The following is a 14,834-nucleotide window of genomic DNA, read 5'->3' as shown; positions in this document are numbered from 1 at the left end:
AAGCCAGCGCCGCTGAAAGTTATGGGTTAGCATCCAGGTAGCCACCCATGCTTAAACCCGGTTCTCATGTGTGGCGAGTGCATGGTCTCAAACCAGTCAACAATGACTGCACATAAAACATATCTATTTCGTTTTGCACTTCATTTACATAAATCCAAGTGCTATATTTAAAAACGAATATCTGTTGGACTGCCATGTGACAAGCATTTCTCCGTAGCAGGACATGTTGGAGAGTGCACCCCCCGACTTAGTGGCTATAAATGTCACTTCAAGGGATCCCAGAAGTAGTTCTGTGATATCTCCTTCCGTCAGCCATTCTCTTAGACCTGTGGCGATGCACTCGTCTCTAAGAGTTCCGAACGGTTACTCCATCCGATGACGTCAGGAGCACAATTGGTGTAGAATTGGGGAAAATATAAAAAAATATGAAGCATAAAATGTACCATGGTCCACTCACTACATTTGTTAAGCTCAGAGGAGTTATGCAATCCATCTTACCGCTTCAACCTTGCACTGTGGCACGTTCATTTGTTTCCCAAATTGAAGGATTGGCCTGGGGCAATACACACTGTGTAACAATGACCTTCAAAGGGTTGTCCTGTAGTGTATATGACTTCACAGAAAGAAATACCCTCTAACAGGACATTCAGTTGACCTCCAAATGAGATGTGTATCCCAGATGAAAAATATGGCATTAGAACGACAAGTGACCTATAACACCTAACCTATTTGAGCAGATTGGTACGTTCAATAGCCCTACAATACATTGCACTGTCCTTGCACCGAACACATTCATTGCAGTACCAATGCAAAGGTGCAGCCCTGCTTAATAATGCCACTGCGGGTGGTAGGGGCAGCTCTATAAAGCATCTCTGGAAGGTATTTGGCCTACTCTTCCACACTGGGCAAACATCTCGGAAGAGGTGGGAGTAACCCACACTTTGCCAGTATGCGACCTGTAGATCGAGCGTTACCGATGTATGTATCCTGATATCAATAACCAATGCCAATTGTCGTGTTGCTGCAAACGTATTCTTAAAATATTATGGACAAGGGGGTGCGATGGCGATTTATTTGTTATTTAAATCGGCATTGAAAGCACATTGCACATTGAGCCATACGTCATTTTTTGAGAGCGATTGACGCAGACGTTGCACTGCTTGTCGCCTTGCTCTGGCGCAGTGTCGATGGAGAACGTGCTGCAGGACGTGCGGGAGCTGCAGCGCGGCATGGACCTGACCAAGCGCGAGTTCAGCATGCACGAGAGCAACACCCTTCTGCGCGAGTTCCTGGCGCCCAGCGAGGCCCGGCTGGAAAGGCTGCTCAGCGACACCAAGACCGCGCAGGTGCTGCTGACGCCGCTTCTCCCGTCACTAACAGTGTTGATTGTGTAAACGAAATTTGTGACTCAAATGTTTGTCAACTAAAGTGTTTATTTTGTTAACAATGACCAAAGCGTGACTATTGACGAGATGAATTGAACGAGTCTAAATGAAGACACAGATCATGAAATAACGATGTTCGAGACCACAGTGACTGAAGAAGACTAAACATGGTAATTGACGCTCTATATGTACAGTATATCAAAAGATTAAGCTAGTTCACCGATTGGCTGACCGGATGATATTAGGGGGGTAAAAAGTCCGTGCCCAATATTTAATTACGGTGAATGGACTAAATGTTTTGTCTACTTTAGTTGACGATACTAAGAGAATGATTCGATGAAATTCACAGACCAAGACTTGAATAAACTGCCACAGATTGTTGTCGATTAGACTATGGCTAAATGCTCACTAAATTAGCGATGGTCACCACAGCCAGGATATGACAGCAATGATGGTGCCTGTGGCCCCCTGCTGGCAGATTTTTTGTTTGCAGCTTCTGGATCCTTTTGCAACGCAGATCTTTGTGTGGCGTGATGGACGCCATAGCAGCTGCTCCTTATGTTGAGACCCAGTCCTGGAATACGAGGATTTGTTAGCCCCAGAGATATTAAAATTACGCCGCACGTACGAGCCAAATGGACACTAGTTATTCCCGTCTAGAAATAAATGCTGTATTTTGTGTGTCTGTAAATCATAATTTGAGTGCCAATGAGCAATGCGTCACAAGGCCCAAACATTAAAAAATTGTTGTTTCATATTCTTGTTTTTTTCGGTAAAGTCACGTAGAAGGGAAATAATAAAATAATAAAAATAAAACAATAACATTTGAAAAAAACGCCACACCTGATGATGATTGCTTGTGTTGCAATCGAAACGTGAGAATTTTATTGTCTTATTTATATTATTTTATTATTTCCCTTCTACGTGACTTTACCGAAAGAACCAATAATATGAATCCCTGCAGTCACGAAAGCTTTAAATCGAAATCAATCTTATTTGGGTCTTTCGGTAAAGTCACGAAGATAGGTTAAAAAAAGAAAAGAAAAAATAATAATGAACTACGACGTTTCAATCACAACTCAAACGATCGTTATCGTAGTTTTTTTGTTATTTTCTTTGAACCTATCTACTTGACTTTACCAAAAGACCCAAAGAATATGAATTCCTGCAGTCACGAAAGCTTTAAGTCAAGATTTAAATTATCAATCTTCTACATTCATACACAAGCCAGGAAATTGTTGTTTCATTAATGAATTGGTTAAGAGTGCAACGTGGGAACTATGTGACTATTCTTTTTATGCTCATTTCTTTAACTAATTCAGGAGGCGTACAACACCGTGGTGCAGTATTTTGGGGAAAACCCCAAGACGACTCCCCCGTCTGTGTTCTTCCCACTCTTAGTGAGATTTGTGAAGGCATACAAGGTGAGATGTGTTTTTCGCATTATTTATTTGTATTCATTATTTAAGAAGAACTTCCGAACCGAATTATGATTTTTTTTTTTTATCTCAGACATCACGCACGCTATGTTTGACATTTCATTGCATATTTCTTTCCTGTGCTTTTCTCGCAGTGCTTGTTTCACAGAAAGTTGTGTAATCCTTGGAATTGGGGGCATTATGTGCATGTTTTTAACATAACGCCGTTAAAAATTAAATGGAAGCAAGTGGGGGGTGGGGGGGCTAAAGCGACTGTGTTGTAAAGTGGTGAGTTTTGTGCCAGGGCCTCATAGCCAGCCGGGGTGCGATGGTAATAGGCACAGTGGGTGTCAAGTGCCTCCGTTGCTTGCTTCTCTTCTCCCGCAGCAAGCCGAGCTTGATAATGAGATGAAGCGAAGGCAGGAGGAGGCCCTCAAGGAAAAGCAGGAGGAGGAAGCCGCAGCGTTGCTGGCGGCACAAAAGGTATTTTCAATATTTGACATAAAGCACTCGGTGGGGGCTTGATGTATCCTAAATTAAACCTCTTTGAGTAGACGTATTCAAAAAGAGCACAGGAAGGCAGGGTTAATAGAAGTTGTAAGTGGCAGTTTTGCGTTTAATGTCGGTGTTTTACCAGCAGTGTGATTTGAGTGGCAATTAAAGTGTTTGGTTAAATTGTGCAATTTTGTTTCCATACACGACCCCACGTTCCCATGTACGAGTGTTTACATTTACAAATGGATTTTGCGTCTTTCTGTGTGTGTTTGCACGTGATCGTGCACGTGTACCCATCTGCCTTCAAATATCACCACCGCAGCTGTCTCCATCGCACCGTAACCGGCGGCAACAGCAGGAGCTGATAGCCGAGCTGAAGAAGAAGCAGGTGAAGGAGCGAATGGTTTACGAGGGCAAAGATGGAGCCATTGAGGACATCATCACAGGTATTGTTTTTCCAGCCACCTACCTCTCCATCTCCAGGGTCACTGTGGAGTTGCCCAATTACTCTGTGATTGTGCAGACCAAATTGATGCCTGTCATAAATGTCACAGATGTGTGTCATGCAGTGTTTGCCTGCCATCTCTACTGCGTGTGCATAATTTGTCATGTGGTGTAATTATTAACATATTATCTGCAGCGCTGTTAGAATAAAAAACATCGAAATGCAGTAAATCCATTACCAATGCGTGCGGTATGTCTTGGGTTTGCCATGACAAAGTGTCAATTTTTATTAATGCGAGGTGTCGCGTATTGGTACAACTTCATGAAAGAAAAAATGATGAGTAGGATACTACACAAAACTTTGTGTATGGTGATGTTGTTGCTTAGAATCCAGCAACTTATTTGGCACCCAGGTTCTATTCTATTGCACTATTCTGCAATAGCATTTTATAGTGAGGCCTGTTGAGCCAGCACTATGCTAATGAACATTATCATCTAGTTTGTAAAACACGTACTGAATGAAATGTCATTCTATGGCCAAATTAAATGTTGAAATGAACATACATAATGATGAAAATGTAAACCAAGACTTACCGTATGCCATCTGTGCTGTTCTTTTTAACTATTAGTCATGTACATATCTTACAATTAACTTTAATAACCCGCTGAATTATTGAGCAGACGTTTTGCCAGCAATGCATTAACTCATAGCGAAATCTTAAGCCCTCCTTCCCACTCACCCCACTCTCACGCCCTCCCGCCCTAACCCCTCCCTATCCTGGTTGGTAACGTGTATTTGTGCACTCCCCATCCCTCCCCACATCCCTCCCCATCCCCTCCCTCCCCTCCTTCCCTTCCTCCCCCGAATGCCCCACCGCACAGTGCTGAAGAGCGTCCCCTTTACTGCCCGGTCGGCTAAGCGCTGCTCGCGCCTCTTCTGCGAGAACACATCTGCGAGCGAGGAGTCCCACGCCTAAAACTGCTTTAGGACACCCTTTCCCAGCTTTTAACAAGGTCTTAGACCCCCCCCCGCCCACATTGCCCCCACGCCTCCCCCCATCCCCCAGCCACCCTCCTTCACCTCCTCATCACCTCCATTGTACACCGCAAACTCTCTGCTCTGCTTCCTTGCTAATGCCTGATAGATGCAACATTCTAACTGCATAGGTTTTCGCAGTTGTGCTGTATCGCTCTCCGATGCGTTTTCGGCTTGTACCGCATGCTGTTGGGCACGATGGAGCGGAACGTCGAACATCATGCCGAACAACACGTACAACCAGTAAACACCGTGCGTTGCTGTTCGGCACGATGTCTGAAGTTGCGATGGACAAACCAGCATGTTGAGCGAAATGTCGGACATCGGGCCGAACAACCCAGAAGCTGTGACTGCCTATGTCTTCCTGGTGTCGTGCTGCACGCTGGGTGTGCCCTGTGTTCCCTGCTCGCGCAGTGCGCCCTGTATTCTTTGCTCGCTGAGTGTGCCCTCCGACGTTTGGATTCCTATTTTGCTTAATAACTATCGGCTTTTTTTTGCATCTTTAGTACTAACCTCCTGATAACTGTCGTTGGAACAGGGTCATATTGCATATGTCTGACGCAAGCTTTCCTGTGCCCATCACTGTGGAAGGATTTGTGATGTTGTTTCATTTCATTAACTTGATATTGCTTGCATGGATTGTACCCTTCGAATAACTCGCACACTATAAACAGTATATGGATATTAGAACTCCGGTTATCCACATAATTTACAATATCTTGCACAACCATTAACTTCCATTCTGCCGCTGATATTATTAAAAACAGATTTGAAAGACATTTGGCCTCGCAGCAATTTAAAAAGAAAGATTATGATTCAGATGATAAGACTCCATATTTTATTAAACCTCACAAACGTGACAGTGGCAGGAGATAGATCTGCAATTTGTCTAATATTGGCATCACACCTTAGGGACTAGAGAGCGATTGTGACTGCTACCCGAATACAATATAACACTGAGATATGTTTAAATATCGATGTGATTAAAAACAACTGTTGGCAAGGTCTTTTAATGAAAATGTGATATCAGCATTGCTGAGCTGAGCTGTATGCTGATTCTTAATTTAGTGTTCGTTTTCTTGAGAATATATTAATGGTATTAATAGGGGTGAAATTATGCATCAGTTAAAATAGATTTTTTTTTTACGATGCATGCATTGAATTGTGCGCTTGAGATTCGATTATTTTCGATAATCTGCAACCACTACAGGCGCTATAATATGCCACTACAAAGTATATATATTTTAAGAATACATGTTTAAATAAAATTATCCTGAATCGTGGCAATTCAATGAATCTGTAGTAAATCGTTGCAGGGATAGTTATGAGTAACTATTTATTGCATTTTTCCCAATCAGAGGGAATCTGCTGAATAACATGGCACCTTTGTTCTACACTTAATCAGTATGGACAGCTGGGTATAATATAATTTCCTCCGGTTTTCCACTCAATACTGGAAAATTTGGATGACATAGAAAGCCTCATCACACAAGATGTGACGTTGTACTTCCTGACAATTTGGCTAGCCGCAATGCTCACCCAATTTCTACGCTCATGACTGGAGTTCTAATGCTCTTTTACAGTTTGTATGTACTGCATCACTGTTTTGGATAAAAGTCATACAAATAATGTTGAATGTTGTGGCAGCGAATTCCACTGGCTGTGTTAAACTACTATTATTTTTATGTATCTTCATCTGCACTTTTTCTGTCCTGCTTTACACCACACTTCATGAAAACAACACAATGTCTCCGTGAATATTCAGAGTATACATCTTTAAAAGAATTGCGTTTAGCCATGCCAACTTAACTGTTTTTGCTTTTGCTGTTGTTCCATCATGTTGCCTTAACACAGAGAGAGATAACTTTTACATACAGATTAATTTACCAGTACTTGCTATTTAAGCTTACCAAATATTACATGTAAAACATATCAAGGAATGTTTGCAGGTTACCTTTTTAACAACAAATGTACGCAAAAAAACAAACCCTAGAAATACTTTCCATACTCATCAAGGATTTTAGGGCGTGATTATATTACATACTTTAAACAATGTACGCCATCCTGCTGCACATTTCCAGCAGCATTCAATCCACACCCACTGCTAAGAGACACTTAAAGGCCCTAACTTTCTCGCGTGGCTGTCGAGTGACACTGAGCTTGGCTCCGCGCTCTTCAGGGTCATGGTCATTTATGTCTGTGAAATATTGCGTACATTATAAATGCATTATTTATTGTTAAAGAGTTCAAGCATTTCACAACACTTTTGAGTGCATAATGGTAAATGTATTTCATACCTGTGGCCTAAATATCACCAATTGAGATATTTGCCTTATTATGACTTCAATGTATTTGTCCTAAATATTACATGGATTGCATTTTCCATACACAGTGTGTGTGCATCTGCTGCCATCTATTGCCACATTCCTGATCTAGCTCAGACAGCCATTGACAGTCACCTATAGTGTTCCAAGCAAGGACCTGTTTATGCAGGAATATCAAACCCTGTAATAGCAGGCCTTGTCTAGACGCAATCTGTTATCTGTGTTATTTTTCAGTAGCAATACATTTACCATAATGACCTCAAGCAGTATTGCTTGAGATCATTTTCAAAGCTGGTTGAAGGCCTCCCAAAGCTGCCACCATCTGAAAATATATTGTGCTATCCAAACAGATTTTATATTAAATTATATATTTACATTATTCTCATTTGAAATTAGATACAGTATATACTGTAATATAGTAAACAAAGTAATGTTTGCTATACATTTTAAATTATTATGCAACATAGCATGTTGTGACATAAATGCACATTGCCATGCATAACAAGCCAGATATATGTATTTTAGTATTTTCTACACGTCAATTTTCATAATTATTTATAAACATTTGTCTTTTCTCAAGCTTTGGTTTTATTATAACTTGGATGACTGCATCAGTATCCATTAAATACAATTGTTTGTATCGGCTACATTGTAAACGCTCGGCACAGTGCTAAGTTAAATTAATTTTTATTTTCCAGAATATTATTTGCAGTATGGTATATTTTGCAGAAAACCTTTCCTGAACCATGCTTGATCGTGTGGTTCGTTGGCTTCTAAATTTTCTATTATTCTGTTAGCAATGATCTTCATAAATATGATAAATGGCAAATGGGTCTATAATTTTTCAAGCAACTTTTGTCTCCCCTCTTTAATTATTATAATGATCGAGGTGTTCCAGAATTGAGGTATTTAATTTCTGAGTAATCATTCAGTGAATAGGAATGCCCCTTGATTTCCAACAACTGGTCCCTGCCTCATTGGGGATGTTCATCGTCTTTATAATGTGGGAAAAAACCAACACAAAATGCTCGGAGAACTTAATAAAGAATTCTGGAAAGTTGGGGTCAAGATACATTTGAGTAAAAGTCCGATACAAAAAGTTTGGCAAACAACTGGAGGTATTTTGATCAAATTATGAAATTACGAGGCAGACATGAAAAGGTTTAGAAAGTTGAACTATGTGCCTACAGAAGTATGCTTTAATGAGTTAATATTACCTGCTGTGGTGGAATGAATCAGAAACATAGACAATGACTTAGAAAATGGAATCTTGATTTGAAGCTTTCTTGACGGCAGGAATTCATACTCTTTGGTTATTTCGGTAAAATCACGTAGATAGGAAAATAAATAATAGATCACGACGTTTCGATTGCAACAAGCAATCGTCTTCAGGTGAGAGAGAGAAGCATGCCGTCGTGACGAGGCATTATATAGATCCGAGAGGGGGGAGGGAGGGGAGGGAGGCTGTAACGGGCGAGGGGGTGGGGGTACAATTCAAAGAGGGCTTAGGTGAGAGAGAGAAAAAAGGAAAAGGAAGCTTAGATATCAAACTTAACAAAATTTAGAATTGAAATTCAACTCGGAGAGTCGGCTAACACAACAGTTAACACTTTACCTGGTTGATCACGTCCTTCCAAAGATTTATAAATTTTGCATCCATCTTCTCGGTTGAAGTTATGTCTGAGTTGCATGAATATCCTCCCCGTAGAGGCGGTTCAATCTTGATTTGAAGCTTTCGTGACTGCAGGAATTCATACTTTACCGAAATAACCAAAGAGTTAGAAAATGGAATTAAAGGACAGTGTTGATCGTTCATAAAAGTAATTGGCCTTGAGCTGAAAACATTGCTAAACGTGCTAATGACCAGTGGTCAAGACGAATGATAAAGTGGCAGCCAAAGGAGGAAACAAACAGTTAACACCCTACCTGGTTGATTACTTTTTTCCTGAGAATGCTAAACGTGAGAGAGAGATAAAACACAGAACCAGAGGTATATAGACAGACATATAAGTGGAGACAGATATAGAGAGAGAAATCTGTCTCCACTTATATGTCTGTCTATATGTCTCTGGTTCTGTGTTTTATCTCTCTCTCAAATTTAGCATTCTCAGGAAGAACGTAATCAACCAGGTAGGGTGTTAACTGTTACGTTATCCGACTCTTTGTTGTATTAAATTACATTTCTAAGTATACTAGATTTGTGTTTCTATTTCATTTATACCTGATGATGATTGCTTGTGTTGCAATCGAAACGTCGTATGCTAGTATTTAATTTATTATTTTCTCTATCTACGTGACTTTACCGAAAGAAGCAAAGAGTAATTCCTGCAGTCACGAAAGCTCCAAATTAAGGAGGAAACAAACCTCCATAATAAGTCCACTGCGGAGATGGAGCGATGAAACCAGCTCATGTCATATCACAGGACTTGGAGATGGCAACGGCCTGGGAAGGCCTTCATCCAGCAGTGCATTGATCATGGCGGGTCATGACTGCAAATCCACACCATTTTGACCATTAACTATTCCTTTCACACTGCTTTCTGTAAATCACGAGCAAACTCTAGAGGTGGCCATTATGCTTTGTTTTTTGCTCATAAAGCAAATACATTTACCACAAAAGTGTGTCTATGTGAGTGAGCAAACAGCTGCAATAGATAGACTTCGTGTCATGCCAAACTTAGACTCTAATGGACATGCCTTCTAGACTGGAAACTGTATGCTTCTACAGTCTACTATCAAGTCGTTTTTTTACTCAACATTTTACAAGATATGTAACAGAGCATGACATACAAACAACTCTTCAAAATCTTCGCAATCGGCAGTTAATGAGCGTTTCCTCTGTACCCATCTAACGATCATCTCTTTTTGGGTGTCCTGGAGATCCTTCTTAAAAGCGTTGGTGTATTTTTTTCCTTCTCATTTTATTTGCTAGCTCTGAGGAATAATTGTACCTACGGTAAAAGACGATTGAGGGTAAGATCAAAGCTTGTTGCAGAAAAATACTGCTGGTGAAGAACCCCCACAGCAAATGCTTTCAATCCTGCTTGCCGCTTCTGCAAACATCTGCCTCGTCCGTGCCTTAGCAAAGGGCAGATGACCATTTGTTAGTACAGTTTTTTTTAAACAAAGTGAACCTTCTAATTCACGTTTGAAATGATGCCCTGCTTACATGCTCCTTGGCTTTATTTACAGTAGAATGTTTGGCAACATTTCTTGACCACGTGTGTTTATAGATTGTTTATGTGAGGGTCAATGTAACTCAGGAGTTAAACTATACATGCAGGATTGAGAAGGCAACATGTTGGCACCATTGTTTTTTTTTCTGCCTTTAATTATTTCTGTATTCTATACGTTGCTAGTATGAAATCGTGCATGTAAAGTTAAATTGCATTTCTCGAAAAAAGTATTGTATTTCTGCATACAGTCTTGAAATCCAGTATGCTGGCATGCAGACAAAACATATGCTCAGAATAATAGCAATGTAAAATAGGCTCGCCAGGTATAAACTTCTAGGATTGCTTCGGATACCGTGAGCAAACTGACAGGATGCAGTATAGACGCGTATTGCTTTGCCGCTCGGTTTGATTCAGTGTGTTCTTTAACCGTGTTTCCCATACCCCCGCCGCCCCACGCCCCAACGACACACACTCCCGCTCTGCGTGCGCAGATCTGAGAAACCAGCCGTACCGGCGCGCGGACGCTGTCCGCCGGAGCGTGAGACGTCGCTACGATGAGCAGAGCGGCCGCTGGGCCAACAGCGGCGAGATCGCGCTGTGAACCGAACGCGCCTCTTGCACCGCTCACGTCCTGCCCTGGACGCCGCCGACAGGCACCACCCCCCCCCTTCTCTCTCTACCGGTGGCAGGATGCTTTGCTTTTGAGCACCGCATGTGCTGTAGACACAACAGCTGCCGTACATTATAGTGGTGACTGATATCACTTCCTGCACTCTCGAGATTTGGGTGGGAGACGGCACTAAAACAATATAATGTTGAACCAGATTCTTAATGGCCACAAGCTTTGTTTTTTTCTCGAACTGTTTTTAAAAAAACACCGCTGACCTAATCATTGAAAATTACAGTGATGCAGTTTACTGGAGGCCTAAGTGGTTTAATTCATGTTCGTACTCTAATGAGGTTTCTTTAATGACGTTTGATTTACTTTTAAATCACTTCTGTATTTTCTGGTGTATAATTGAATCAGGTAACTTGTACTGTACTTGTCATTGTTACCATAACAGGAACATAAAGTGCCTAATATGAAGTCTTATCCTTTTGGGGAGAAATTTTAAGGAGAACAAAGATGAAATTGTGTCAAGTCTAAACTGGGTTGTGACTGAAAAATTGTGCTATTGAAATGGGCATCATGGCATGCTTCTAAGCATTGGGTATGTGCATACTACGTGAATGAATCTGTCATGTTGTAAGACTGTCTGATGGGAGTGCAGACACGTTGCAGTGAAGTTGGAAATTCAAAATATTCAAAATAACAACTTAAACTTTGTAAATATACATGATTCTAGGTGCTAGTAAACCAAGGAACGTTAATGCTGAATCCGTTTCCTTTTATCGAGAGGAATTGGTCAAAACAATATTTTTTGAGACACATACGAATTGAGTCTTACATTATCGTGCACTTAAAAGCCCAGAATCACAAAATCAGTTTAAATCAAATATGTACTCAGCAGCCAAATTAAGAGTGAACTGATCTACCAAAACATGGCATGGGATAGGAATGGGAATTCACACGATGGGACCAGGAGGAAATGGGCACTACACCAACTCGCAAACAACGCCACGAGAGAAAGTCCAGTCCAGACATTTGCAGCCTATTCACACTTTCAACACACTTTTCATAAAGGGACAGGATGAACTCAAATACATTATCCATCAACTTTCTCGTTTTTAGATATCGACCATAGGTGTTTAAAATAATGCAATATTACATATTTACAAAGTAAATGTAAAAGCCGGTGCACAACGCAGATGTTTGTAACTATGTACGCATTAGCTGGTCTTGACCGCTGTTGTCTTAATTGTTACGTAGCTTATATGATGCTATTTATGCAACCACACCTTCTCAGTAATGATCATATATGACTTTTTTTTAATGGTCATTTCTTTTGTAACATTGTTAGGATTATTATGTCTAACATTGTTGCGTTGACGTACTGGAATTTTTTTTAAACCCCCGACAAATGTAAAATGATCTTTAAAATGTGTAGATGAATATTTGGTCAATCCAGTAATTGACAGGGTTAACGTTTACTGGTCATTAATCACTATTGGAGCACAAGATAAGCAAGTAATACAAATGTTAATGCCTTTTTATATTACCATTTAAAGCTAAGGGCATCTGTGATTAACCTTTCCGAGGCCACATGTTACTGGCTCTGGCATTTAATTAAATTTTCAAAGTTATCGCTTATTTCAGTTCCTCTATTTTTAACCGACAAAACTTTTCTTCTTCGTTTCATATTCCGGCCCGTAATCCCCAACAGAGCTCAAGGGGTAAAAGTGTGTTTGGAGAGCATGTCCACGCACAAGTGGGTTCGCTTTGTCAGGATGTGCTTAATAAAAGGACCCAACATCATTGAACCATGGGCCTGGGTGGAGCTAAAGGGGGGGGGGAGGGCCCTCATTTCGCAACTTGACCATTGCTTTGCTTTGGCTCGCCCTGTACCCGTCTCGCGATTTGGCACCGTGTTGTGAACATTTTCTGTTCGCAGAGCAGCCGTTGCTGTAAATACTGTATTGGCAGTGTTGCGCTACGTTGGCTTACACGCTGTAGTTAGGATGCTAAAGTGATAGCCAACAACCTCTCTTAAGTAAAACAAAAACTACGAATATGAACTGTATAATAAGGCTTTGTAAATGCTCTTACTTTTTGCTTTCGTCATATTTTGTTTTTTAAGTGTAGCAACAACAAAAAAGTTAAGACTGTTACATACATTTTTGAGTATTCTGTTTGATGTTTAACTTCTAAAAATTATTTAAGTACAGACACTCCCATCAGTAGTGGTCATAGACGTTGGCCTCTGTACCATTTTATTTACAGTAAAAAGCCAGCTATTGAAAATATGGCGAATTTGTAAATCAACGCAGTTGCGGCAAAAAATACGTAAAATTAATGTTTTAAATGTAAAAAATATCTAAACCTTATTTACTTATGAAAAATGCAGTAGGTGAGTGACGAAGGCTAAGTTTGGAAATTTGTATCCCTTTTCCTTTTGTCACTCGTGCGATTAGGTGAGGCTGGCTTTTTCCTGTACACGGGGAAGTTGTGCGTGTAACTCACAGGAGATTCTAGCGCTAACAGTGAGTGATAGAAAAAAAAACGGACTTGCCACTTTGCGTACCATTCCGAACGACTGCTTGTCCTTGCACTTTTGCAACACCTATCTTTCTCTCTAGTTGGAGCTTTTAGTGAAACGGCAAAAACGCAGATACATCTGCATGTGTATTTTATGACTATTATTTTCAAGGTTGCTCCTGAGTTACGGTGCCCAGGCCATTGCAGCGCGTCGTTCTAGCGGAACTAACTAAAAAGTCATAAAATTGCTGTAGTTTTTGACCAGTTTGGAAAGTTATGTGTGATGCAGTAACTCAAACTTGTGACGAGCTGGCCTGGGTTCCCCTTGCGTTTCTGCTGTCGCCATGAAATAAACAGCTCTTTTGTGCCCTATTTCATGCTATGTCTTGTTTGGATATAACTTTCTTCAGTTGTGCTTGCATCTTTTATAACCACATTACATTTGAGTATCATCATGGGACCTCCTTTGCCAGTACCAAAATATGAGAATAGGGTTTCCCCTTTTTTCTGGCAACAAAACAGGTGCTAAGATGTTAAAACACCAAACTGAAACCTTTTACAAGGAATCATGTCTGCATTAACCACAATACTTGTGGTCAGAATTCAAACAAAAAACATACTCTGATAATATATGCATTGTCTTTGAAACTGATTGGTCTACACCAGAGACAGCTTTCTTTGGAGCCTCATCTCAAACGGTGTTAGACCAGAGGACGCTGTGTTTTTTTTTGCATGAAAAAAGGGGAAAACCTATTCTCATATTCTGCATTTGAGTAGTTAAAAAATCTGCAGCTACTGTATTCTCCGGATTATTAATCACTGGTTTAGACCAGGGGTCGGCAAACAAAATAACAAGAGCATTTTTGTTATCCTAATTCAGTAAAAATACTCTACAGTATTTAAAGAGCCGCATGCGGTTCCGAAGCCGCAGGTCCCCTGGTTTAGACCTTTACCACGATTGCTTAAATATGGCAGCACGAGTTTAGAATTAGACAGATGTCCACTAAGCGTACCTTTGTTTTATAAACACATCTGTCAATAAAACTGCCTTAAAAATATATAGTAGGTGACGTTTCAGGCAAATGGCCCTTATTCATAGTACATGATTAACTAGCTTAACTACTATTACTTCTGCCAATACACTACTGTATCCAGCTACAGTAATGTTATAACGAAATATCACATTTTTCTTGAAAGTTTTTCACGTCACATTTTGACTTCCCTTTAAATTAACATAATGCCTGAGATCAAATCACCCAGTATGCATCCTATCCCATCAGATATCCGAAGATGAGCAGGGTTGAGGCTAGAGAGTTTGGTTTGGTGCCCACCATTGCACAAACGTGGTCGTCGGGCAGCTGCGGGGCTACATTATGGGCATCAAGAGGGCAGTGCAGCGAAATCCCGTGTTGTCCTGTAC

General features: G+C 40.6%; 1 protein-coding gene across 6 annotated transcripts in view; it reads left to right on the top strand.

The window, feature by feature from the left end:
- The window catches only part of FMNL2 (formin like 2), an 83,279-nt gene extending 69,493 nt beyond the window's left edge, over nucleotides 1–13,786 (top strand). For 3 of the 6 annotated variants that reach the window (XM_078607242.1, XM_078607233.1, XM_078607209.1), the window contains 6 exons: nucleotides 1,183–1,346; nucleotides 2,708–2,809; nucleotides 3,191–3,286; nucleotides 3,621–3,744; nucleotides 4,625–4,756; nucleotides 10,770–10,854. In XM_078607242.1, the coding sequence (XP_078463368.1) occupies nucleotides 1,183–1,346; nucleotides 2,708–2,809; nucleotides 3,191–3,286; nucleotides 3,621–3,744; nucleotides 4,625–4,719 (581 nt within the window). In that variant the 3' untranslated portion in view covers nucleotides 4,720–4,756; nucleotides 10,770–10,854. Of the gene's footprint in view, nucleotides 1–1,182; nucleotides 1,347–2,707; nucleotides 2,810–3,190; nucleotides 3,287–3,620; nucleotides 3,745–4,624; nucleotides 4,757–10,769 lie in introns of all 6 variants that reach the window. The other 3 variants (XM_078607225.1, XM_078607218.1, XM_078607200.1) reach the window with 1 other exon arrangement.
- The last annotated feature ends 1,048 nt before the right edge of the window (nucleotides 13,787–14,834 follow it).

Source organism: Lampetra planeri, chromosome 2, assembly GCF_965212315.1.
Source record: "Lampetra planeri chromosome 2, kcLamPlan1.2.h2, whole genome shotgun sequence".
NCBI lineage: Eukaryota > Metazoa > Chordata > Hyperoartia > Petromyzontiformes > Petromyzontidae > Lampetra > Lampetra planeri.
This window is presented reverse-complemented; position numbering and strand designations above follow the sequence as displayed.